The sequence below is a fragment of the Centruroides sculpturatus genome, unplaced genomic scaffold, assembly GCF_000671375.1.
Source record: "Centruroides sculpturatus isolate CEXI.00-Female unplaced genomic scaffold, Cexi_2.0 scaffold166, whole genome shotgun sequence".
Lineage (NCBI taxonomy): Eukaryota > Metazoa > Arthropoda > Arachnida > Scorpiones > Buthidae > Centruroides > Centruroides sculpturatus.
In genome coordinates, this window is record NW_019384423.1 from 847,925 (window position 1) to 872,307 (window position 24,383).

At 31.8% G+C, this 24,383-nt stretch overlaps 1 protein-coding gene across 5 annotated transcripts in view; it reads left to right on the forward strand.

The window, feature by feature from the left end:
• The first annotated feature begins 1,082 nt into the window (after positions 1-1,082).
• Positions 1,083-24,383, forward strand: part of LOC111619482 (microcephalin-like) — a 40,170-nt gene continuing 16,869 nt past the window's right edge. For 3 of the 5 annotated variants that reach the window (XM_023361210.1, XM_023361209.1, XM_023361208.1), the window contains exons 1-9: positions 1,083-1,238; positions 5,565-6,202; positions 8,469-8,673; positions 9,674-9,767; positions 12,833-12,985; positions 15,149-15,212; positions 17,881-18,343; positions 19,493-19,655; positions 22,847-22,924. In XM_023361210.1, the coding sequence (XP_023216978.1) occupies positions 5,602-6,202; positions 8,469-8,673; positions 9,674-9,767; positions 12,833-12,985; positions 15,149-15,212; positions 17,881-18,343; positions 19,493-19,655; positions 22,847-22,924 (1,821 nt within the window). In that variant the 5' untranslated portion in view covers positions 1,083-1,238; positions 5,565-5,601. The remainder of the gene's footprint in view (positions 1,239-5,564; positions 6,203-8,468; positions 8,674-9,673; positions 9,768-12,832; positions 12,986-15,148; positions 15,213-17,880; positions 18,344-19,492; positions 19,656-22,846; positions 22,925-24,383) is intronic. The other 2 variants (XM_023361211.1, XM_023361212.1) reach the window with 2 other exon arrangements.

The window sequence follows — 24,383 nt, forward strand, 5'->3', positions numbered from 1 at the left end:
ATTCTCATAATACTTGTTTACGAAACACTATGCACGAGACACCGTTGCACAAGGCCACGTGGAGTTTTCCGGGTTTTCTTCACAGTTGTAATACCTACGTGCTAGTTTTCCATAAATGTCCACCCGGGAGGCATTTCCCTCGACAGATCGTCCACACGTCGCACTGCCGTATACAAATAAACCAAATCAAACTCTACTTTCAACAAGACGGCGCAACTTCTTATACATTTAGGAGTTCAATAACACTATTGTACCACACTTTTGGAAAAAACACAATTTCGAAAAGACTTTGGCCACTACGATTACCAGGTCTGACAACACCAGACTTTCTGGGAAGCAGCAGTAAGGTTTGTATACATAAACAAGCTCCAAATCTTGCATGGACTGAAAAAGTCACGTGTCTCTTCACTACTTCCCATTACTAAAAATACTTTAACTAATCTCAGCTTCAAACAACAAGAGCATAAGAGTCGGATTGGGTCTAGAAAATGGAGGACATCTCTGCACGTCAGGTAAAAAAGTCAAAGAAGAATTTCCTGAGTGTGATTTACTGCTAATATGAGGGGACATTATGAAAGCAAATATCCCGCGCTTCAAACGGTAGTTTATTAATATCCGCGGCGACTCTTTTGACGCGCGGTTTATCTGTGACGACATACTTCGTTCCTGAAAGCTCCTGCCGTTCCCCGCCCACCGCAGAACTCCTTTTCGATCGCAATGTATAATACACGAATCAATATTTATCAGTTATAATATTATTGGTGTTTTCTAAGTTTATAAAATATTAAATTTATAACATTTATTTATAAACAAGATTATTTAAAAAATTACAAGAAAATAATAATGTAAGTTCTATAACATATTGTTTTTTTTATCTATAAATACTAGTTCGTAAAAGCTCCGTAAGCATTTTTTAAAATATTTTAAATGTTTATTTATCATTACGAAGCAAAAACCGCAGCCAAAATGTTTATTTATTTCTATTTTTTTTATTCCTCTTTCGAAATTCAAGTCTAAACACGACGGCGATAAAGTTATTTTACGACACCAGGGTGCGTATCGTGTCTTTTCTAAAACGAAAACAGCCAATGGCGCGCCACGTAATCGTGACGACGGTCAAGTAAACAATATTTTGGACCAATCATTTTATTTATAAGAAAAGGCTTCGGAGTTTAAATTGTCTTTAACGTGTTCTTCGAATTTCGACTTTTTAATTTAATCCGACGAAAGTTATAAAAGTAAGATTTAAATTTTTGAATGTTTCGATGTAAAATTTTAATGTTAAATACAAATAGAAGTTTTAAAAATGAAGTGGCCAAGTTATTTTAGTAGGAGTTTACTTCGAGCAATGTGTTCGTACATTAACACAGGAAGAAACACTAAAACTAACACGTGCCATTGTTTCTATTGTTTAACGGCCATTTCTTTCTTCTTAGCTTTTAAAATATTCAAGAAACAGTTGCTTTTGATGACGCAGACAGAGAACTATTTATTATTGAATTATTTATTAAACACAATTGTGTATTAAAGTTATATTCGAGTATATGGGGTCGAAGTTTCCTGAAGTAAGCCATGCTAGCGTTTGTATAACAACAAAAAATTAACATCGAAAAGACCAAATCCGGTAAAAATAGAATGTCGTGTTAATAAACATTCTATTTTTATTGGATTTGAGGGTTTTTTTAAATACTAATTTTAGTTAATTAATCCAGCTTTTGGAGTTTTTTTCTTTGTGACGACACTGCCGACAATTTGCCTTTACCGCTTGATAAACCACTTCGGACTTATTCTGTGTGTCGATGTTGGAGAGGCTCTGTTAGGATGATGCTCGATCGTAGACCGGATTAGAATGTGCTCTGTGTTGGTGTTTTTCACCTTTTTTTCCAGTTGCAGACCGGTAATTATGTGCGACTGTGAATTATGCTTATATATGGTTATCTACAGTTATTGTATGTAACAAAGTATGTATGGTAACGCTAGATTACCATTTAAATGTTTTCTGTAACTACTGTGTTGGTAATGGTACGGTTGTATATTGTTCTATGGACCACTGGTTTGGGAACTGCTGCTTTGCCTAAACGTACATTTGGCACGTACTCTGTTCTATGTAATATTACCCGAGGATGGTCGTTAAAAATGGTCGAAAAGAAATATCTGTGCTGGAGTTAACGGTTGCTTTTATTTTTGTTCGTCGGTTGCAATTACTTTATAATTAAGATTGTATTTTTTAATTAAATTAAGATTTGTTTTTGTATATACAGTGGTACCTCGGTATACGTCTGCTTTAGAATACGTCCTATTTGGACGAAACAAATTTTGCTCGTTATATGACTTAATTCAACTATACGTGCCATCTATGAACAAGTAGCACTATCGGTGTACTAGACCAGACTAGATGTTCACAATGCCACGCTTTATAACTTTGTTAAATTTCTTCTGATTTTAATTTGTAAGTAAAATTTTATTATCTGAAATATTTCTTCAGTGTGAACATGATATTTAATTAAATTACCTTTTACAGGTAGGCCTACAGTTAATTTTTATATTTCTCTGATGTCATATCTGTATAAATGCTGATATTCTTCCAGTAACTTCAAAATTTTATTATTTTTATTAATCATGAATTGCAAAAAGGCAAATGAAAAGCAACAGAAAACTAAAAAAAATTATTAGAATCACAATGGAACTGAAAAAAGAAATTGTTGAGAAATATGAAGGTGGCATGCGTGTTCGAGATTTAACTGTCGCATACCGTATTCCAAGAATGACGATATTGACAATCGTGAAAAATAAAGACATTATAAATCTGCTAACATTGCGAAAGGGGTTAAATCAATTTCTAAACAGATATCGAAGACATTAGATCATGTTGACATTAGAAATTGCTATTGCTTTGGATAACTGAAAAACTGTTCTACAGCGTATCAGAAGCAATTATTTGCAAGAAAGCTAAAAAGATACATGCTGATCTCATGAAAAATCAAACAGGAACTAGCCAGGAAAGCGAGGTGTTTAAAGCTAACCATTTTTTTTTTACATGAGAATGGATTAATCATTATTACATTACTTCTTATGGGAAAGGTTGGTTTGATATACGTCCTATTTGGTGTAAGTCCAAACACCAGGAACGGATTAAGGTCATATACCGAGGTTCCACTGTATATGGTATGTGCCAAAATATACAGTACTGAAATGAAAACACAAACAATATTAACTTATCAAAATGTTAAAACAACAAGCAAAAGAACAAAAAGAAACATTGGCAAAAAACACCCAAACAATTTAAAACATTACTTCTCGGTCTATTAATCTTTTACAATCATTCCATGCATTGCCTTATAGGCAAAAAAGTGTGTTCCACAGCCCTTAAACCTTTGAACAAACTCCTTTTTTATTTCTTTTTTAACAGCCTGATATGGTTCGTCAAGAATTGCTGCCCATAACAAGAAATCTCTCTCTTGCCATCCTTCCTCTTCTAACTCATGTCTTGACTTTCTATATAACTATCTGTTCAATCAAATACTTTTGGGATGGGTAGATTCCCCCCAAAACCTTTCTCCTACGGCAACTTATTCCTAAACTTTGTCTGTTGTCTCGTTTTAACTCCCTCTTTCTCTTTTGTTTTCTGTTCTTCCCCATTACTCGACTCCTTCATAGCCTCCTCCTCTTCTATACTTTTCTCTAATTCCACATAAACCTCCTCCAAATCTTGTTTAACTTTTTCTAAACTTTTCTATATTGCCAGTGATTCCAAGTGAGGACATGGAGGAATCGAGGTGCTCAACAAGAATTTCTTTATAGACGAAGCATGGTTCACTTATCAGGATCAATCGATTCTCATAATACTTGTTTACGAAACACTATGCACGAGACACCGTTGCACAAGGCCACGTGGAGTTTTCCGGGTTTTCTTCACAGTTGTAATACCTACGTGCTAGTTTTCCATAAATGTCCACCCGGGAGGCATTTCCCTCGACAGATCGTCCACACGTCGCACTGCCGTATACAAATAAACCAAATCAAACTCTACTTTCAACAAGACGGCGCAACTTCTTATACATTTAGGAGTTCAATAACACTATTGTACCACACTTTTGGAAAAAACACAATTTCGAAAAGACTTTGGCCACTACGATTACCAGGTCTGACAACACCAGACTTTCTGGGAAGCAGCAGTAAGGTTTGTATACATAAACAAGCTCCAAACCTTGCATGGACTGAAAAAGTCACGTGTCTCTTCACTACTTTCCATTACTAAAAATACTTTAATTAATCTCTGCTTCAAATAACAAGAGCAGAAGAGTCGGATTGGGTCTAGAAAATGGAGGACATCTCGGCACGTCAGGTAAAAAAGTCAAAGAATTTCCTGCGTGTGATTTACTGCTAATGTGAGGGGACATTATGAAAGCAAATATCCCGCGCTTCAAACGGTAGTTTATTAATATCCGCGGCGACTCTTTTGACGCGCGATTTATCTGTGACGACATACTTCGTTCCTGAAAGCTCCTGCCGTTCCCCGCCCACCGCAGAACTCCTTTTCGATCGCAATGTATAATACACGAATCAATATTTATCAGTTNAACGACTGACGCTTCCTGCAGGCGGGAAAAAATTCAGGGTTGTGCATGACTGTCCCCTCCACAACTCCACCGAAGGAGGCCTCTCGCGCATCATTGGTTTACGCGAAAAAAAAAAGGTCCGATACTTTTTGAACAGACTTTGTATTTCCTGTATTTTATCATTCCTTTCAATAACTTTCTCTATCTCTTGTATAGAATCCATTTCTATTTCCAAATTCTCCTCTTCATCTATCGACCCTTGAACAACACTTTCACTTTCCATTTCCTTTGTACATTCATTTCTCCTATGTCCAGTCTCATTACACCGAAAGCATTTAACTTGTGAGCACTCCTTTGCCCTGTGATCACTTGACATGCAAATGGCACACAGCCATCTAATGCCTGGATACTCGACTCTAATGCAACATCCTCAAATTTCAACCTGTGAGTTTATTTTTCCTGAAAGAAACTAACATACACACTATTAGCGTGTCGATTTATTATGGTATGTGTAATGTAAGTATTCGACATGTGCACCGCCTGGCCATATGCGGTGTTTGTATCGTCCGTGCAGATTCTTAAACATATCCCACAACTTTGACTGGACTTCCCCTTCTGTTGACATGGTATGCTGTCAGAATGGCAAAATTTCTTAACGATAGACTGCATACTGCATAACTTTGTTACTGGTGCCTTCTTGTTAAATCACTCTTGGATTTGTTCTGCCACCTTATTCGAACTCTGTCCCCCTTCGTATGAACGGAAATAATACTTGGCTATGAATGCTTTTTCCTCCTTTGAAAGACCCACCTCCAACAACAACTACACGACACAATTTTCCTTTTGCTACTGGAAACGTGTGCGGCCAGAGCTATGTCCCGACAACAAATGTGTTTTAGATGCATTAGTTTTGGTACTGTATATTTCGGTGCATACAATATTTCAGTTTTTAGTAATCTTTTTATTATTTATAAATATATTTTACTGACGGATAGTATTTTTTAGAATTAGAGAATCATCTCAAGATTTTTCAAGAGCATTGATGAATCAATTCAACCCAAAAGAAGAATTTACATATACGAAAGTAGATACTGGTCAGATTGAACACATAAGAGAAACTACTCTTCTGCATGATTTAACTCAACATAAAGAACTGATTAAAAATAATACAGAAAATTCTCCTCTGAAGGAGCTTCATTCATTGTTCGTTCAGAATCTTAATATAACCGAGATTTTTGCTCCGACAAAATCAAATAGAAAAGATTTAGATTATAAAAGTGCAGAAACTTTTAAAATTTCTTCAGTATTGCAATGTGAAAATAATGTAAATAATCCCAAAGAAGTCGAATTTAAAAACAAGTTTCCTTCTGCTTCTTCCGAAATGGTTGGTTTGGCAAGAACCTATTCGTTGCAAAGATCGAAATCGACCACTGACAAATGTTTGATAAGAAACAAAGACAAAACAGACCATTCTGTGGCAGAAACTCCATCGGTCGCTCAAGGTTTTATTTGTCCCAATTATTTACATAAAGGAACAAAGATTAGGGAAAATACGGGCAAAGATAAAGACAAAAATCTCGATTTATTAGATTCCAATATAATAAACGAATCAAAAGATCATTCTGCCAATGACTTCTTAAAAGGTATGTTGTTATGTTTTATTTATATAATAATAAATATATCACTACCTGGAATGCAGTAAAACTATATTTTAACATTAAAGACAAACATTTTTTACATTAGTTATAAAAAAAACAATGTTAAAGTCCTAATATATGATATCACAAGTTAATTAAATCTGAATAATATATTACAGACTATAGGGAACATACGAACACATTTTTGCATAGTAAATTTCTTTTTTCATCTGTTTTTTTAAAGAGACTTTTCACGGCAATTAATAATGTTTTTGTTAAGTAAAATGATTTAATTAAAGAAACTAACTCTGAACTCTTATGTGCTTAAAAAGCTTTAATTTTAAAGATCTGTACGTCACTCCAATGTTAGAAAGAGAGCCATTACGTATAGTGATAAGCACATCGAGGAAGTAGATCCGGTAATCACTTTGCTACTCGAGGCAGAATAGTAAGCCATAGGCATGATCTATCGAATGAAACATCTACGTCACTGTCACAAGCAAAGGTGGCCAAGGCAGTTGAACACAGGTGGTTCGTAATGGTGTCTTGATGTTCCCCGATTCTAGTGCTCAAAAATTTATATGAGCTATTTAATTTTATGATAAAATCTGTAACTGTAACTGGTGTGAATATATTAAATATTTTACATAGCATTTATTGTAATGGTTAAATTGAATTTGAATTATACCAAACCAAGAAATAAAATCATTGTTATAAACTGTTGCATCAGATGCAGAACATTGAAATATATACCTGGAAATATTTGTATTTCTACTTAGCTGGCTCCATACATTTGGTATTCACTGATTTCCAAATAATTGCCTATTCGTTTGATTTGTCATGATAAATCAACAAGGAGTGTGAAATGGCAAATACCGAATATTAGTTGCAAATAAATTGTCCACATCACTCTGTTTTTGGCAAAACATTTGCTCGGCTTTGGCTAATACCAAATATGTGGAGCAGGCTTCATTCTTATGCTGTATTGGATCCTATAAATCAATATACACTGTGAATAATAATATAATTAATTATTAATATTTTTATATATATTATTAACAACTGTTTTCCATAATAAATTGTTAAAGTTTACATATTAGATTTTTTTTCTTAGATGAGATTGTAGAATTATGGTTTTGTATGATCTTGCTTCTGATGAAACATTGATGATTGGAAGTTTCTAAATTTATTGGAGTTCTTGTTTTTAATCAATAATATATGCATTGAAAAGTTACGTTGCAGTTGTTTTATTTGTATACATTTACTTTGTAAGTGTTAATTTTCCATATTTAATACCTCGTGAAACATCAAAGATAAGCCGAGTTAATGATGCTTTGCTTGCACATTTGAATGGAAAAATATTTCAGATATTTAGCTATAAAATTAGATATTATGTTTATTTTAAAATCTATAAACACAGATAATTAAAATGTGCAAAATTCAAAAATGGCTTGTAAGAACTTTTGTTCTCTTACAAGAGAAGTATTCTTTTTACTGGAGCATAAAACTTCAAAAAGTGCTTAAGTTTTATGCTCGAGTAAACAAATATTTCTGTTGTATTTTAATCTTGGAAGTTTTTTAAGCTCACTAAAATTTTGAGAACAAATTTATTGATGATTCCACATTTTACAATGTATCACCACACTTTATTTCTGATTTTTCTATAAGACAGAAAAAAAATTATATACTCGTTTTTGAGAACAAAACATTTATATTTATTTTACTAATATTTTTGAATCAATTCATCAACATTCGTTATGAGTATATTTTGATTATGATCACAAAAGTGCTCAAAAATATCATCACAAGAAGCGTGTTCTGCAATTGTATAATCAACTTATTAAGTTAAATAATTAATTACAATTTATTGCTGTTGTTATAATTAAGTTTAACTTCAAATTTATTTTTAAAATCTATTAATAAAAGTTCTTTTACAATTTATTTTCAACTAATGATGCATTGAAAAATAAACATTTGTGTTTATTAAACTAAGTTTACACTTTCTTACAAAGCAGCAGCCATTTAAGAGATATTAAGAATGAAATTGACTCAGTTGCAAATGAAAAAAGATAATAGAAAATATATAAAAATATTATGTTGTATGTACAAAATAGCATAAAAACGTGCAAACTTTATTTTTATTTAACTATTTATTTGCATTAATTAGTTTATGGTAACTCTTGACTTAATGATTATTCAATAATATCCATAAATTTGGTTTATGTTTGTTAGCTAAGTAAATTAATGCTTAGTAAATAATTGTGTTTTGCAGACGTCATAGCTTATGTAGAAGTCAGGTCTGGTCGCGAAAATAGGTCGAAAGTGGTAGAGAATCGGCTCCAACAGATGGGTGCCAAAATAGTTCCACGTATCCGTAAATCGACCACCCACGTTATATTCAAGGAAGGTAGAAAAAGCACGAGAGACATAGCGGTAAAAAAAGGAATACATCTCGTATCCGTGTTGTGGGTCGAAAGGTAGGTTTTCTACTCTTATTCAAATCGAGTTTATGTTAATTTAAGCAGTTGCAATTATAAAAATATTTGTATACACTTGCACTTGTGAAATTCTATATTATCAAATTTGGATTTTTGATGTTGAGTAACTCACTGCTAAGAAACAAAATAAAATAAATTAAAGCACAGTAAAGCCTATTTAAACATCAGTCAAAACTAGAATTACAAGTGTGAATCATTAATCTTTTGGAAAATTGAGTCAGCTGTTAATGGACTACTGATCAAAAGAAATGAGCATTCTGCTGTTGACAAGTTATTGGATATCCATTAAATTTAGCAGGAAATTTCATGGGAGATACAATATTTTTGGTAGGAAAGTTTAGGGACTGATTTTTATATTTATACCGTACTATGTTATTAGATGCTGTATTTCTTTTGAGCATGACAAGATGACAAGCCTACAAACTTTAATATTGTGTCCAAGCATGATTATTGAAGCTCAGGATCAAAATTATGCCACATTAATTAAATGAGAAGGTGTTCAAATTTAGAAGGAACTGCACTTTGAACTAGTGGGACTTGTCTATGACTTGACGAGTGCCTGTATTGTCTGAGTGTCGACTAGTGCCAAATTATTGGATCCAAACTAGCAAACAGACAACTTACTGAGATTATACTATATATATATAGTTTAAATAAATAAATTATATATATATATATATATATATATATATTTATTTATTTATTTATTTAAACTAAGTTTAAAATTGTTGAATGAAGATTTGGGTAGCTCTTTTGAAGTTTGGACTTAAAATTTGTAGGCAGATGTATCTTAATTTGGCAGTTATAATGTGTGTGTATTTTTCGGAGTTAATATTGCTTTGTTCATTTGCTGACATTCAGAGAGTCAATTTTTGTATGGATTGTTCCTGTTTATACCATTGCATTTAGTCTGTTAATGAAAAATTTTTTTTTTTTTTTTGAATAATAAAAATATATAAAATATTTGATTTCATTTCAGTTGTAGACAACGTAAATGTCACGTTCCTGAATCGGAATATCCAGCCAATATTCCAGAAGTTTATGATACTCCATTATTTGGTAACAAATTTCAAGTAAGTTTATACTATTTATAAAGTATTTATCATAAAAAGTATTGCATTTATTAAATAAAATAAAATACAGTAGGCTCTTGGTAGTAAAAAGCTTTGTCTTGAAAGCTTTAGAACCTTTATTATTAGAGAGGTTACGGCCGACGTTTTCAATGCAAAAACGTGAACATCGGACATTCAGCGCTGCTATTCTGTAAGCCTAGAAGTTTGACAATGCCATTTGGAATGTCAGTGGAATCATGCTTGATGTTCCAAATGCCATTGTCAAACTTCTAGGCTTACAGAATGGCGGTGCTGAATGTCCGACGTTCACATTTTTACATTGAAAATGTTGACTGCTACCTCGCTATTATTATTTACAAATAGAATACCCTAAAAGATTGGGTCTATGAGTCTGCATTAGTAGCAGAAATGCTCCATTAGTTATATTGTATAGTTTTTGATGTGTTTAATTAAAATAAAGTTTGGTTTGGCATAGATTTATATTTTAACAGATATTTTAGTAGCTCAATGTATAGTACATTATAATAATAATTTATTCATACTTATATATTGTGTTATCGTAATGCATCCTGTACATTATAAGTTTGTTCTTAATATATGTTTTTAAAATTTGTTTGATCTAACAGATTTTCAGCAATAACGTAAATCCCTTTTCCCAGTTAGTCCATTCAATTAAAGACTTATTGTAATTTTTATTCATTTTATATAGTAATTTAAAATTTGTAACATTATACACTCCTTTAATAGTAAGGTTATTAGCAATACCACATTGAAAGTTTTGAGACTAGAATTTAAAAAATGAAATGACTGAATATAATAATTTATTCTTATGTTTTAAAATAACAGAAAGAAAAAATTCAAAATAATTAAAATGCCAGACCAAATATCTGACAAGCTTCAGTATACAGTAGAATCTCATTTTAATAGATTGTGGAACAATGGATCTCTCGGAATAACTGATTTTTCCCAGGTCCCACCAAATCACTTTAATATTACTTCCTCTTAGCAGCTCTATAGCTCAGAATAATGAATTTTTTTCTAGCCCCATCTATTGTAAACTTTGTGTTTTTACAAAGTTAGTTAATATTTGGGTGTTTCTGGGAATTTAGAGTTTGATGATGAACTTGTTACTTCTGGTATACTTGTACAGTATAATTGAAGAATTGTATGAAGAGAGTTAGCATTCTGATAAGATTGAAGAGGAACCACCTAGTGAACGTTCTGATCCTGGTTCATGTGTAGTGCTGAAATTTAGCGAGGCCACGAGTCTTTCCAAGTTGTGAAGACCTTCTCGACAAGTTTCATCATAAACAAACAGACTGTATGTGACATTTCTAATATCAACCGGTTGCTGCATTCAATAGGCAGAAACGCGGCATTGAAACAAACCAAGACGGATGAGTTTTTTAACAAATTGTGAAGTTGGGTGAACTGCTAATAAGTGTACTTAACTTGCCTCTTTTTGTGCTTATGGTATATACAGCTTCCGTCAGCTTTATCGTACACATGTAAGGCATAATATAAGATTTTGTAACAAGTGTTTCTATAGAGTATTTATGAATAGAAATATCAAGAGACTGAATAATTTCTAGTACTGATATTTTTTGTGTGTAGGGAGTTATATAATGGATATTTTCGTGGATATGTGGGAAATTACTGTTTTCGATATAATGGAATCCTGGAACAACAGATGATTTTTGGTGGCCTGGGCAATCCATTAAAATGAGATTTACTGTATATACATTAAATAAACAAAGGAAAGTAAAGAACTAAACTGTATTTAATGGATACAAATTAATACACTTTTAAAGCAGGTTTGATTATTAATCTAGCATTTTAGACATGGTTATAAGTGAAAATTATAATAAATTCCAGCAAATAAACACTTAACCACTCAACTGTGAGAGGATCAGCTGCACACAACAGCAGTTGCATTGGAATTGGTGTCATTTGAAGTGTGTCAGAAACTAAAACAAAGAGACCATGCATCAAAATACAGCTGTGCTAAATCATGTCAAATTCAAAACTAGCCAATTTTGTGGTAATTCCAGATTTCTGGAAGTTAGATATTTGGTCTGGTACTGTCTTACAATAACAATTCCAAATGTTTTATAAATTTCCACTGTCATAATTTATACCATGTTTAAAGCAAAATTTGATTTCTCTCTTGTCAATATATCTGCAACATGAAGTAGTAGTATAAAAGTTTTGGTAAGGCCACTCATATAAGATCTTGTTATAGTTTTTCATATCTTAGTAATAGATAAAAATAAAAACTGGATAGAAATGAACATGATAAAATTTTTAGATAATGCTAAATTAATTTTAAAATTAAAATTTTATAGTAGTAAACCATTCCCAAAAATTAAAAATTGATAAATTTGCTGCTATTATGTATTAATTCTGACATAATCAAATAAATTCTACTTCTATTTTTGTAATTCAAATTGAAATTCAAGAAGTATACAGGGCATTTCCCTTGAATGTCTCTAATTTTAAATTGTTCTGTAAAATCCATTCAAATAAATATGTTTGAGAATTTTGGTCAATATGTCATGTTTCACATGCATACACTTGAAAGAGCCCGCCCATTGCACCATACAGTCCAGATTGCCAGGGCACATTTCGTTGTCTGTCCAATCACATGACATCATCTCTTTGAACTCTTTCTTTATAAACGAGTCAAGGTTAGAAATGAATAAGTGAATGTAAACAAAATAAGTAAATGAATACAAAAGTGCCAAACAAGAGTTGCAAATGTCGGTGGGGTAACTCCTAACATGTGGCTTTGAGATAAGTTAAAATCCAGTACAGAATAGATACGTTTCAGGAGCATATGTGGAAAAGTACTGGTTTAATGTAGTAACTAATTATTTCTGATGCATTTTCTGTTATCATCGTCTACAGTACTATCCTCACATTTATTTTCCCAAAATTAATTCACAAAACTAGGGACATTTAAGGGGAATACTTGGATGTGCTTAGTATATTATGTAATGATAATCAAGTTTTTCAAATATTATCAAATATTTCTTTATGATCTGTTGTTGTTTATTTTCTAACAGAAATTAAATTATATGCAATCAAAAGATTTTGATGCTAAAGTTGCCAGAAGTTTAGAAAGATTTGAAAAAGTCCTCATGCGAGCTCAGAGAAACAACGAACGGTTTAAAACTGAAGGTTCTTTTATTGAAAGTGAAGCTTGCTGTTCAACAAAGGTAAGAAAGTATTATTTAGATGTCAAAGAAGTTTAAAATCATAAGAATATGTATTTATAAATCAAAGAATGATGATATAAAATTTAAAGTAATAACTGATTTTCTTAACTAAATAAAATTTGAAAAAATTTCAGATGTAGTTTTAATCATTTAAATTCATAAATCCATGAAAAGTAATTAATACATGATTTATTATCCTATTAGTAAACATATTTTGAATTAAGAAATTCATTTAATTTGTTAATTCAATTTTTAATGAAATCATTAGAAACTGAACAAAATATAAAAGAAGACTTGTTAAGTTTTTTGATATTTTGTGCATAGATTCTTTTCAACATCTTGCAATTTATATATCTAAACATTGCATATTCAATGTATGTTTTGATATATAAATTGCACTCCAATTTCTACATTGTTAAACTATATTCTTCATAATAATGCAAATCATGCATTGAACATGGAAATTAAATGTTATATACAAAGATATTCAAACCTTGCTTAGAAATAGTGCAATGTTCCTAAATAAGGCCAGAACTAGTAACTCTGTCACTGCAATCAGATTGCTCTAGTGCAGGGTTGTCCAACCTTTTTTCCCAATAGGCCAAATCAGAAATTTACATATATTCAGCAGGCCACAAAGGTACTTTATATAAATATATGCTTTTAAAAAGTTCAGAATGTGAATATCAAATGTTAATAACAAATACAGTATTTTTTGTAATTATATATATTATTGTCAGTCCTAAAAAATTATACTTTCACAAAATAATAATAAATCCAATGTGATTTTTTTTATATTGCCTTCCTTTTATAATATTGTCAATATCTGCTTTTATGATACTAGCCTTAATTCTAAGAATGTTAGTTAAATTGGAATCACTCAACTTATTTATTTCAGCAGTTTTGTTGTTTTTCATGTATTAAAGAATTGTTTACAACAGTATATACTACATTATTATTTTATTAGATAATATACCTTGCAGTACATTCCCGGAGTATGTACTACAGTCGACCCCCCCCTATAACATTGTTGATAATTCCATGTTATATGAATTCCATGTTGTACGAGTATTTGTAAAATCTAAGTGACTCGTACAACATGGAATTCATATAACACTGAATTATCAACAGTGTTATAGGGGGGTCGACTGTACTCCACATGCATAATAGTTTTCTAGAACAAATTACATTATTACGACATCAAAGTATATCCAGTGAAATGAGAATAATTTTTATGCCATACTTTACCAAAATAAATGGAAATGCATCTAAAAAATGTGTAGGGTGCAGTAGGCCGTGGGCCACATAAAAATATTAAGTGAGCCACAGGTTGGACATCCCTGCTCTAGTGTGTTGCATTATTTCATGTGAAAGGAGTCAGAGTTACAACCTGATTATTGTGTCAGATTTGAAAATACAAATGGAAGTGAGTGACCTCGAAACATAGCTCTGCCTGTCAATAGCAAACAGTAGTTCATCATCACTCAGAGACAACAGTATTTCCAACCAACAGAGACGGCAGCTGCATTTGTGTATGTGTGTATATATATATATATATTTGCTATATAAATATGCAGCAATATATATATATATATAGATAGATATACATACACATACACAAATATGCAGCAATTTGAATTAGTGTACTAATCTGAATTAATTCAGTAGCACTAATCTGAATTAATTGAGATCAGTGGTAGTTCAGATTAATGGGGGTATGATAGTAAGGATACAAATCTTACACTTTGAAGCCAGTTTTACTGTTGTAAGATACTTTACAGCAGTAAACAAAGATTAAAATTGTTAAGTCAAACAGAGTCATCAAAAGAATGAGCAGCAATACTCACAATTGTGACTTCTACATGTTGTCTGAAAGTTAACAGTTGACAGGCTCATTATTTTAATTAGTGGAATGGAAGAAGCTGTTTAGATTACAAGGTGTTTGAATGACCGGGGTTCTGATTAGTATGACCATTCCATATGTTGAGTATAAAGTATTGGAATTAAATCTGCACTGTGGCAATGTTGAACACTAATTATGTTGGTTTAAATGATAAAACAAGAGAATAGTTATAGTAGTTTTAGAAGAATATACATTTAATATTTATAGTAATAATGGTAGAAATTATGTAATGTAAAGTTTAAACAATTTTTTTTAATTAGAAGGAATGTGCACGGTGTGATGCCAATAATGGAGATGTGAATTGTTTAAAATGCAGATTATTTTGTAAGTAAAATATTATATAATTTGATATAAAATGTTATATAGAAATGAATGATCTATATAGGAAAATATTATAAAAATAAATCTGCTTTAAAAAACTTTCATAAATAATTACTGTAAGATCAAGCAAACAAATTAGACTCAAATTCAAAATTAAAACTATTGCTGTTTATTTAGGGGTTCCCCTGTTTGATATCTGTTTTATGTCAAGTGTAATGAATATTTAAGTGTTTTACTTGAACCACATTACCTTTTACATACTACCATTTTACATAAAGTTATTTTTGAATGTTCTAAAGAAAGGGAGTGTCCAAAAGTGCTAAATAAATAGCAGTAATTTTGACTTAAGAACAAAAGTCTAATTTGTTTATTTAAGAGGAAATGTGGTGAAATCTTTTAATGACCTCTTTAATACAAATAAAACAATCAAATATTCTTTTAGCTACACAAAACATTACTTGAATATTTTACAAATATATGTATATATTATTACATATATTACAATATATGTAATATAAACGACTTCAATATATATATATATATATATATAAACAATGTGTGTTTGGTGAAGTATCTTGACCAAGTGGATATGGCCATTGAACACTGATAATTGATTGTGAGTTGTGCCTAACCAACAGTCTGGCTGTTTGGAGTTTTTTGGGTTTTTGTTGTATGTCTAACATCTAAATAAGAATCGGTTTCCTATAGAGAGTCATCCTGGGAGAGGCACCACTGTGGTAGATTCTCATGTATTACATTGCTTTACTCCACCAACCGACCAGATGACACAGCTAATTGGGTGTGTCATCTCTTTCAACTTTTTAGTTTTATATTAAAATGGTCACCTTTTCTTTTAAAAATAATGGTTTATTATGCTTCTATTAAAAATTTTTTTTTTCTAATTTTCAAATATTTACAACAGTCATTTATATTTTAAGCAATGTAATGTTTAAAATTAAATTTAATAAAGTTATTAATATTTAATGGTTTATGATGCAATAATAGAAAAATCATTGAAATTAAAAGTGTAATCTTCAAAAAATTGATACTAAATTGATTATTACCTTGTTAAAATGAAATAATAAAAATCTAATTATGATTTATGTGGTCTTTTCTTTTTGCCAGTGGTTATGTGGATAAAACCACTGAACATTAGTAGTCAGTTTTAGGTGTCTGCCACACAAACAGGCTGACCATGTGGAGTTTCCAGGTTTTCTTCACATTAGTTTCTCATAGAAAGTTCTCCTGGGAGGCAGATTGTCCTCATATCACATTGCCACAACCAAATAAACCAATTGAATAAAATACTGTGTTTAGGCAAAGTAAAATATCAAGTTATTCTATAGTTTATTAATTTGATTATATGTTTATTATAGAAGGTGGCCCAAAAATCAGTTAATTGTAGTTAAACACTAAATTTCTTGTCTTATTCAAACTTATTTAAAGTTTTTAAGTAATAAAAATGGTACAAAACAAATTCTTGTAATGATTTATATTTGCAAGTGTATTTGGAATGCACAAAACAAACATGGCAGAATTTTTGGCCATTCTGTATATTAAATTATAATTAACAAGTAATAGTAGACAGTTTTTTTGGCTATAACGTTACATATGTAATAAATACAACTAACCTGTTTATATCTAAATTAGTTGAATATTTAATTAGTCTGGTAGCAAAGATCGGACAAAGAGCTGGGTAACATAACTGGCATCACGTCTGCGTGGTAAGTGGGAGTTAAAGGTTTAAATTCCACTCCGGATTGATCTTTCCTTCCAGAATATCTTAAAACTAAATCATTTATAATTATATATTTAATGAGAGGTGGCAACTAGGCAGTTTTTCTCCTACCAAATTGCTTAGTAATTATTTAGACATAATAGCCCAATAAAGGAATTCAGCAGTTTGTTTAATCTAACATTATATTTGTAAAGTATTTACTACACAATTTACACTTAAATGGCTATTGTTTTTTTATATATATATATATATATATAAGTAAATTAAACTGATAATGATGTAATTGAATTAACAAGCAAAAATAAAAATGTAGTCGAGTATTTTGCAGTTAATAATTCACAAATTGTTTTTGTTTCTACATCATTTTGTAAACCGATGCATCATTAATTTAAAAGTGATTTAAGAATCATTTTTCTTTCATAAGAACGTATTTATTACTTTCCTGGCTGTTATATACAACAGAGGGAAAGTATGGCAATTGGTCAAAAAATGACCTCCCTAACATTTTTACATTTTTGGACTTGGACCTCGAAACATTGAGAAATGCAAAAAAATTCAGGATTTTTTTGTATGTATGGATGTTTGTGTGGGAGGCACAATTTTGTTGAAGCTTGACATGCCTTGTCTTTTGTTAAACATTTCTGAAATTTTGCAGGGTGGTTTGTGTATTAGGGGGATTGATACTATTAAATTTTGGTGGTTGAGCAGATGAACAGATAGAGGGTGGTCGTGTGTCATAACTTTGTGAGTCCACATTGTTTGACTAAGAGTGCTTATTTTTAACATAAATACATTTTAGATACTTCAGTATCTGAGCATATTTATGGAGAACCTAAAATTTGCCAATTAAAAATTCATTTTTAATTTTATAATTTGTTGACAATTATTCAGGAAACTAATAATAGTTTCTTAATTTTAAAATATTTTTGTTAGATTCGTTACCAAAAGATATCAAAACTAACTCTCAAAATACAGAATTGAATAATGAAGCAGATAATAAAAATGAAGAACAGAAAAATAAAACTGCAAAAAGAAGAAGAAAGTTATTTTCGGAGTTAAATGGACCTCCAAAATGGATTACCCAATCTCCGGATGTTTCGGAGAACCGTGATGTTTTCCCGACGTCAGGAAAAGTTAACGAAGCCCAGTTATCGTCCGTTCGACGTAATGAGATGGATGAATCTGATAAATTTGAAGAATCTCCTTTTGTAAAAGTTTCAAAATATTCCCGCTGCAGTTTGGATGACTTTATAATAATAAAAAATAAAAGGAAACTATGCGCTAAGGAAAAACCTAAAATCAATAAATGTGTTCCCAAAAGACAATCTGGTGATCAAAAATTAGCTGATGATAGTGTATCTTCTCGTAGTCTAGTTCTTACGGGTTTTCAGCAAAGGTATGTAATAGTGGAAGATTTGAAAGTTTCCATACAAAGCATGGATCTCTTGAAGAGATGTACCTGTCATACACGTGCACACTTTGCATCAGACATATTTAGCATACGTTTGTCACGAGGAGGAGGAATGCATTTGTTTGGACATTTAGTTAAATGGCACTTGCATTTATCATATTCTGTGACTTCTTAATGAGTCCTTTGCTTATGTATGGAGGGTTTCGAATCATCTTGTATACTTAAAATATATTTAATAAATGCTAATAACAGTTTATATAGAATGAACTTTTGGATCTTAATGTAAACTTTACTTATTTAAACTTGCTGACATATTAATAATCATTTTATAGTGATATGTCAGAATATTAGAGTGAGTCGAATGAAAATGAGCTAATGTGGTTTATTTGCAAAGTTATCTGTAAATAAAAAGTAATAATTTTCAGCATCGAGACATTTGTCCCATTGGATGACAAGTCTAGTGATTCCATGTTTGTGTGAGTCTGTAACCACTTCCTGCACTTCATCTTTAGACGAATCCATGAGTGTTTCTTTAATCAGACACACAGAAATTGCATGGTGAAAGGTCTGTAGGGAGTGTGCTGCAAAATTTTTCATTTGAATTCCTTGAGCTTGTCACGAGATTGGCAGTGTGTAGTCTTGCATTGTCATACAAGAGGATCAAGACATCTGACATCAAGTACTGTGCCTATTGCTGATTACCGTATGGAATCATTGCAGGGATTCAACATATAGTCTGAATCTTTTACTATACAACTTTCACGTGTTTGATGAATTGACAAAGGGTTACAGGTTTGCCTTGGATGCAGAGGCACAAGAGAGAGATTTATTGAAGCAGAAACACTACAAACATGGAATTGCCAGGCTTGTTACCCATCGGGACAATTTTTCAAAGCTGTTGGTGATTACTTTGTTACTTTTAACTTAAAGGTAATATGTGATTAAACCTAAGCTCAGTTTTATTTGACTTGTCCTAATGTGTGTTCTTTCCATAACTTCTGACAGATTATACTGTAGCATTTATTTTAATAATAAAGTTTTAAATGAATCTAAAACAATAAAAATTAAAAAATAATAATTTTTATATAGATATTTTTTTATTAAATTAATTGAAATTAATAATTATTTAATCAGAGATCAAGAAACTCTAATTCCGATTGCTAAGTCTTTGGGAGGATTTTGCATAATTCCGCAAGTGAACGATACCACTACGCACGTCATCTGCGCAGACAATCGTCGAACTTTAAATGTTTTATTTGGAATAGTAAGAGGTTGTTGGCTTTTATCTTCAGACTGGGTAAGTCAATAAAATTAAATATACATTTTAATTTGATTATGTTTAATTTAAAAGTATTTAACAGTAGTTATTAATACAGTTGACTATCCTTAAAACGAACATCAATAAAGTGAATTTTTCCTATGCCCTTGCAAACTGCCATTGACACGATGTTAATTTTCATGCAACAAAGCAAACAAAAATTTTACCAGAATTTCTTAAACCAAACTTAAATTATTTTTACAATTCAAGAAGTAATGCTGTTTCCTGTAATGGTATCTTTTTACACTTTTCTACATAAACAATAAAAAGTGGTACTGTAATAAATGTTCTGTTTTGAATGGAATAGATTTTTTTTTTTTTTGTTTTTTCTTTGATTCTTCAGCATGATGAAGTGCGTAAATTAGACACAGGGCAGTTTTTTCCATTGTTTATTTATTCATTGGTCAATACGTGTTTTGGGTCTCTGGTACCCTCTTCAGTCGACTTTTTATTCTGTTGTTTATAATTTCAAATATATCAGTTAATTTGTATTATACAAATTAACTGGAATGCCTGGTTGCCTGGAACAGATTACTGTCCCTAAGCAAGACACTCAAGTTGAGCGGCCAGCCGGAATTGGGAGGCAGCAGAGAAACAGTGCAGGTGCGCATGTCATCCAGCATGGGACACTGTATGAGGTAATGGCAAGCACCATCAGGTACTCCACAAACAACATAATTCTGCTCATTGGACTTGTCAAACCTGTGGAGATAATGATAAAATCTGCCATGGCCCATGTAGAACTGGGTGATGTTGTGCTCGACATTATTCCAAGCAATTGTTAAGACAGATGGGAAGAAATCCTTCGTAAGACTATTGACCTGTGAATTCCAGCCACGTTGCCAGGTGTCCTGTGCTGTCATGATTTCTTGGATCACTACTAGAGGTGACTGGCCGTCGTGTGTGATGGTACCCCAGACCACACCAGCTGTGGTGCAGTGTGCCACTCCAAAATGTAGGCAGGATTGAGTTGTTTCCCACGGGGCATCCAGACATAAACATGACTGTTGTCAGTGCCAAAACTGAATCTGAATTTGTTGCTATAGACAACCTGGTTCCATTTCATTGCGGTCCAATCCAGTTGGGAGCAATGCCAATCCAAACAGAGGTGATGGTGGGTGGTGTCAATGGCAACACTCATAATGGCTGTCATAATATGAAATTTTTCTCACCTAGGTGCCTTGAAATGGTACAGACAGACACATGGGCCTGTAATGATGTCATCACCTGTGTCCAGATGGCGGACAATGATATGGTTGGCTGTGTGTGTGTGTGTGTGTGTGTGCGCGCGCACGCTTTTGGAAAACCAGGCTGTCCTCTTGGCTAGTGGTCTGCCAAAGGCAGCCTGAGCTTGCACACAGTATATGCAAGCTTTCTCTTGTACACTGGTCCAAAATGGTACTCACAAGGAAACTGTCGGAGTGTATTCTAATAAATTTTAATAAAATTAAGTTAATAACTACGTTAAAAGTATACAAACTCTATTTTAAATTTGTAGCATTCACTAAAAGTGTTGATCAGAGTTATTAGCAATCAAATGCTGCACTACTTTATACTAGTTTAACACAATTATACAAATTTTAAGAAGTGAAATGGTCGTGGAGGAAGACGGCGATATTACATTTAGAATAAATTCTGGAATTTTCAAAAATGGGAGATGAATTAATAAAATTTAGTTAATAATTATGTTAAAAGTATACAAAATTTTATTAATTTTTCAACCATTTTTGAAAATTCCAGAATTTATTCTAAATGTAATATCGCCGTCTTCCTCCGCGACCATTTCACTTCTTAAAATTTGCATAATTGTGTTAAACTAGTATAAAGTAGTGCAGCATTTGATTGCTAATAACTCTGATCAACACTTTTAGTGAATGCTACAAATTTAAAATAGAGTTTGTATACTTTTAACGTAGTTATTAACTAAATTTTATTAAAATTCATTAGAAGACACTCCGACAGTTCCCTTGTCAGTGTTGTCAGAAAGGACTAATGGTGAGCTGTTCAGCAAGGTGACCATCTGGCTTCTCTTGACCTTATGATTCTTTCCTTCTCAAACTTGGTTAGTCATTCGTATGGTTTTTGATTGTGACATAAGTCATCTCTAGTGATAAAGCATCCCTCTGCAACAGGTAAACTACAGATAGGATGCTTTTTGCATGGCTTTTTTATAGACCAAGAAAGGTGCACTTCAATGCCTTCTGCATTATGCAATGAGCCATCATGCTATAACTCTAATCATTTCCATATCTGCTTGAGATTTATCTGCATGCCAAGTTTAACAGCAATATATGATAGCAACTTCTTGGTTTGCTAATTTTTATGACAATGAGTTTATTTACATTGAAGAATCATTTAGGTATGCTCATTTTTTTTGTATACTATAAAATATGAAAGTGTATAACCCAAATTTTAATGTGAAAGTATTAATTGTTTAACATCTGTATATTAAGACTCAAATTGTATATTTATGGTATAAAGAATTTTTATTGACATGGAACTTGACTATGATTATTGATATTTGTGTAGCTTAAGCAGAATATATATTTTAAGTAGTGATTCTATTGATGAAATCTATTGTTGGGAGTAGTTGCAAAGTAAACCAAACTTTTAGTGTAAGTTGTATTGCTCTAATATAATAAGTATTTAAAGAAGACATTTTTCAAAATAAGCTTCTTCTGCCATTCATACAATTTGTCAAGGCAGTAGTGGAAACCAATTTTTATGATGACTTTAATGGTTCTAATTGCCGAGTTTCCACCTCAGCTTCCATTTCTGGTCGATAGATGTTCGACCGAGAAGGACATAACAGTGGTTTTTCAGTTCCGTTACACCCTTAAATTTGTCTTCACCTACTTTTCTGATTCCCTAAAACAAAAGTCTAAGGGATGCAGATTCCAAAAAGCTGCAGTTACAAAAGCTATTAGAGACTTCACAAAAAATGGCTTCTAGGACTTCTTTGACAATTGGTAAAGATGCAAGTAAGAGTGTGTAGATGCAGAAGGAGCTAGCTTTGAAAGTAGTGTAAGAATTTTTGTATTATATAATAAAAACTGTGCCAAAAGTTTGGTTTATTTTTGGTTCTGCTATATATTAATCTATTGGTTTGCAATACAGTCATAAGCCTGTTTGTTTATATGTAGAATTGAAAAAATTGCCATTTTCAATAGGTTTTTGAGTCAATGGAATCGGGAAACTGGTTGAACGAAGAGCCTTACGAGTTGAGTGAAACTTTTCCCGCTGCACGAGTAAGATATTATTTTTAATAAATTCCAATTTTTCTAGGGTAAATAAAATAAGGAAGAACATTATATATTTAATCAGAAATTGATTGTATCACTTTTTCTTCAATCACATTTTTATTTTGTTGAAGCAATTTGGAGTTTGAAAGATTTTTTTAATTAGGAAACTTTCATCGAAATTAAATTTTGTGCAATGTATTATCTAGTAATCGTCTCATAAAGTAATAATAATCATACTGATACTTAAAATACTACCACAATAGTTGTTTGAACAGTTTAAACTTTTCTACATTCAGAAATAATTGATGCATAGTTTGCATATCGTTATCACTGAGTGTATCAGTTTAAAGTTAACATGTTTATTACAGTTTGTTTTATTACACACATCAATCTACAATGCTGTATGAATTAAATAACAAAACAATTATATTCTAAAAAAATTTTTATTCAAAATAATAATTTGACTTACGTTCTTAATTTTATGCATTAAATAAACGTAAGAAACTTTGCTAGATAACTGCATTTTTTAGAGCAGTGAAACTGGTGTACCTCAGCGCACTAGTGTGCCACAAAGATGTTGTAAGTTTGAGGTTCCAGACCTAGTCTGAACCTTTATTACTTGTGCTAAAAATATATCTTTAATAGAAAAAAAGTTTAACAAAAGAAAAATCTCATGTTTAGTAATTTAAATTCAAAAATGTCAAAATGGAGGCTATAATGATCTAAAATATAAGTGCAGGTTTCAACGTTCCATCAATAACTCCCGGTTGGAGTCTGGAAGTTGTTGATGGAACTTTGTAAGCTGCCAATTTACATTTAAGATAAATGGGTTTAATTTGAAAAGGTGACTTGCCTCTGTATGTCCCACACTACTACCAACATACAATCTTTTATCCCTCATTCATCTTGACTGGAGTCTAACTGACTCCCCCTTCCCTAGTCTGTGAATTTCACAAGTGTACTGCGAGATGAATAGAAAAAAAATTTAGTGACAAATTTTAAAATTTGTCAAACATTAACACTACTTTATTGTGTTATCTACTATATTTCAGAAATTTGTGATGATGAACTATCCTAGAAATAGCATGTTTTTAATTATCCGCTCTGTGGGCACTAAGAAGGTCTTTTTTGAGTCTGTTCCAGGTTCGGCCGAGGGCAGGACCCTATATATCCGGGACAGATTGTGCCCCAAAAAATTCCTATGGTTTCTGACTCACTTGGATTCCTTCTAGGGCTCCCAGGAGTGGTAGGTTCAACACTAATTTCTGTGGCCATCTGACCGGCCTAGATATAGTATTATAGAGAGCTCTGTGATTGAGTTGTTTACTAGTTCAGTGATACTTAAGGGTGTAAAATAATAAGGGTGTGTAAACAAAAATCAAACTTCTTTATTTTTACAATGTACAATTTTTACAATCCAGGAACAAAAAATTGACAAAATTAGTTTGTTCTGCATCTGCATTAT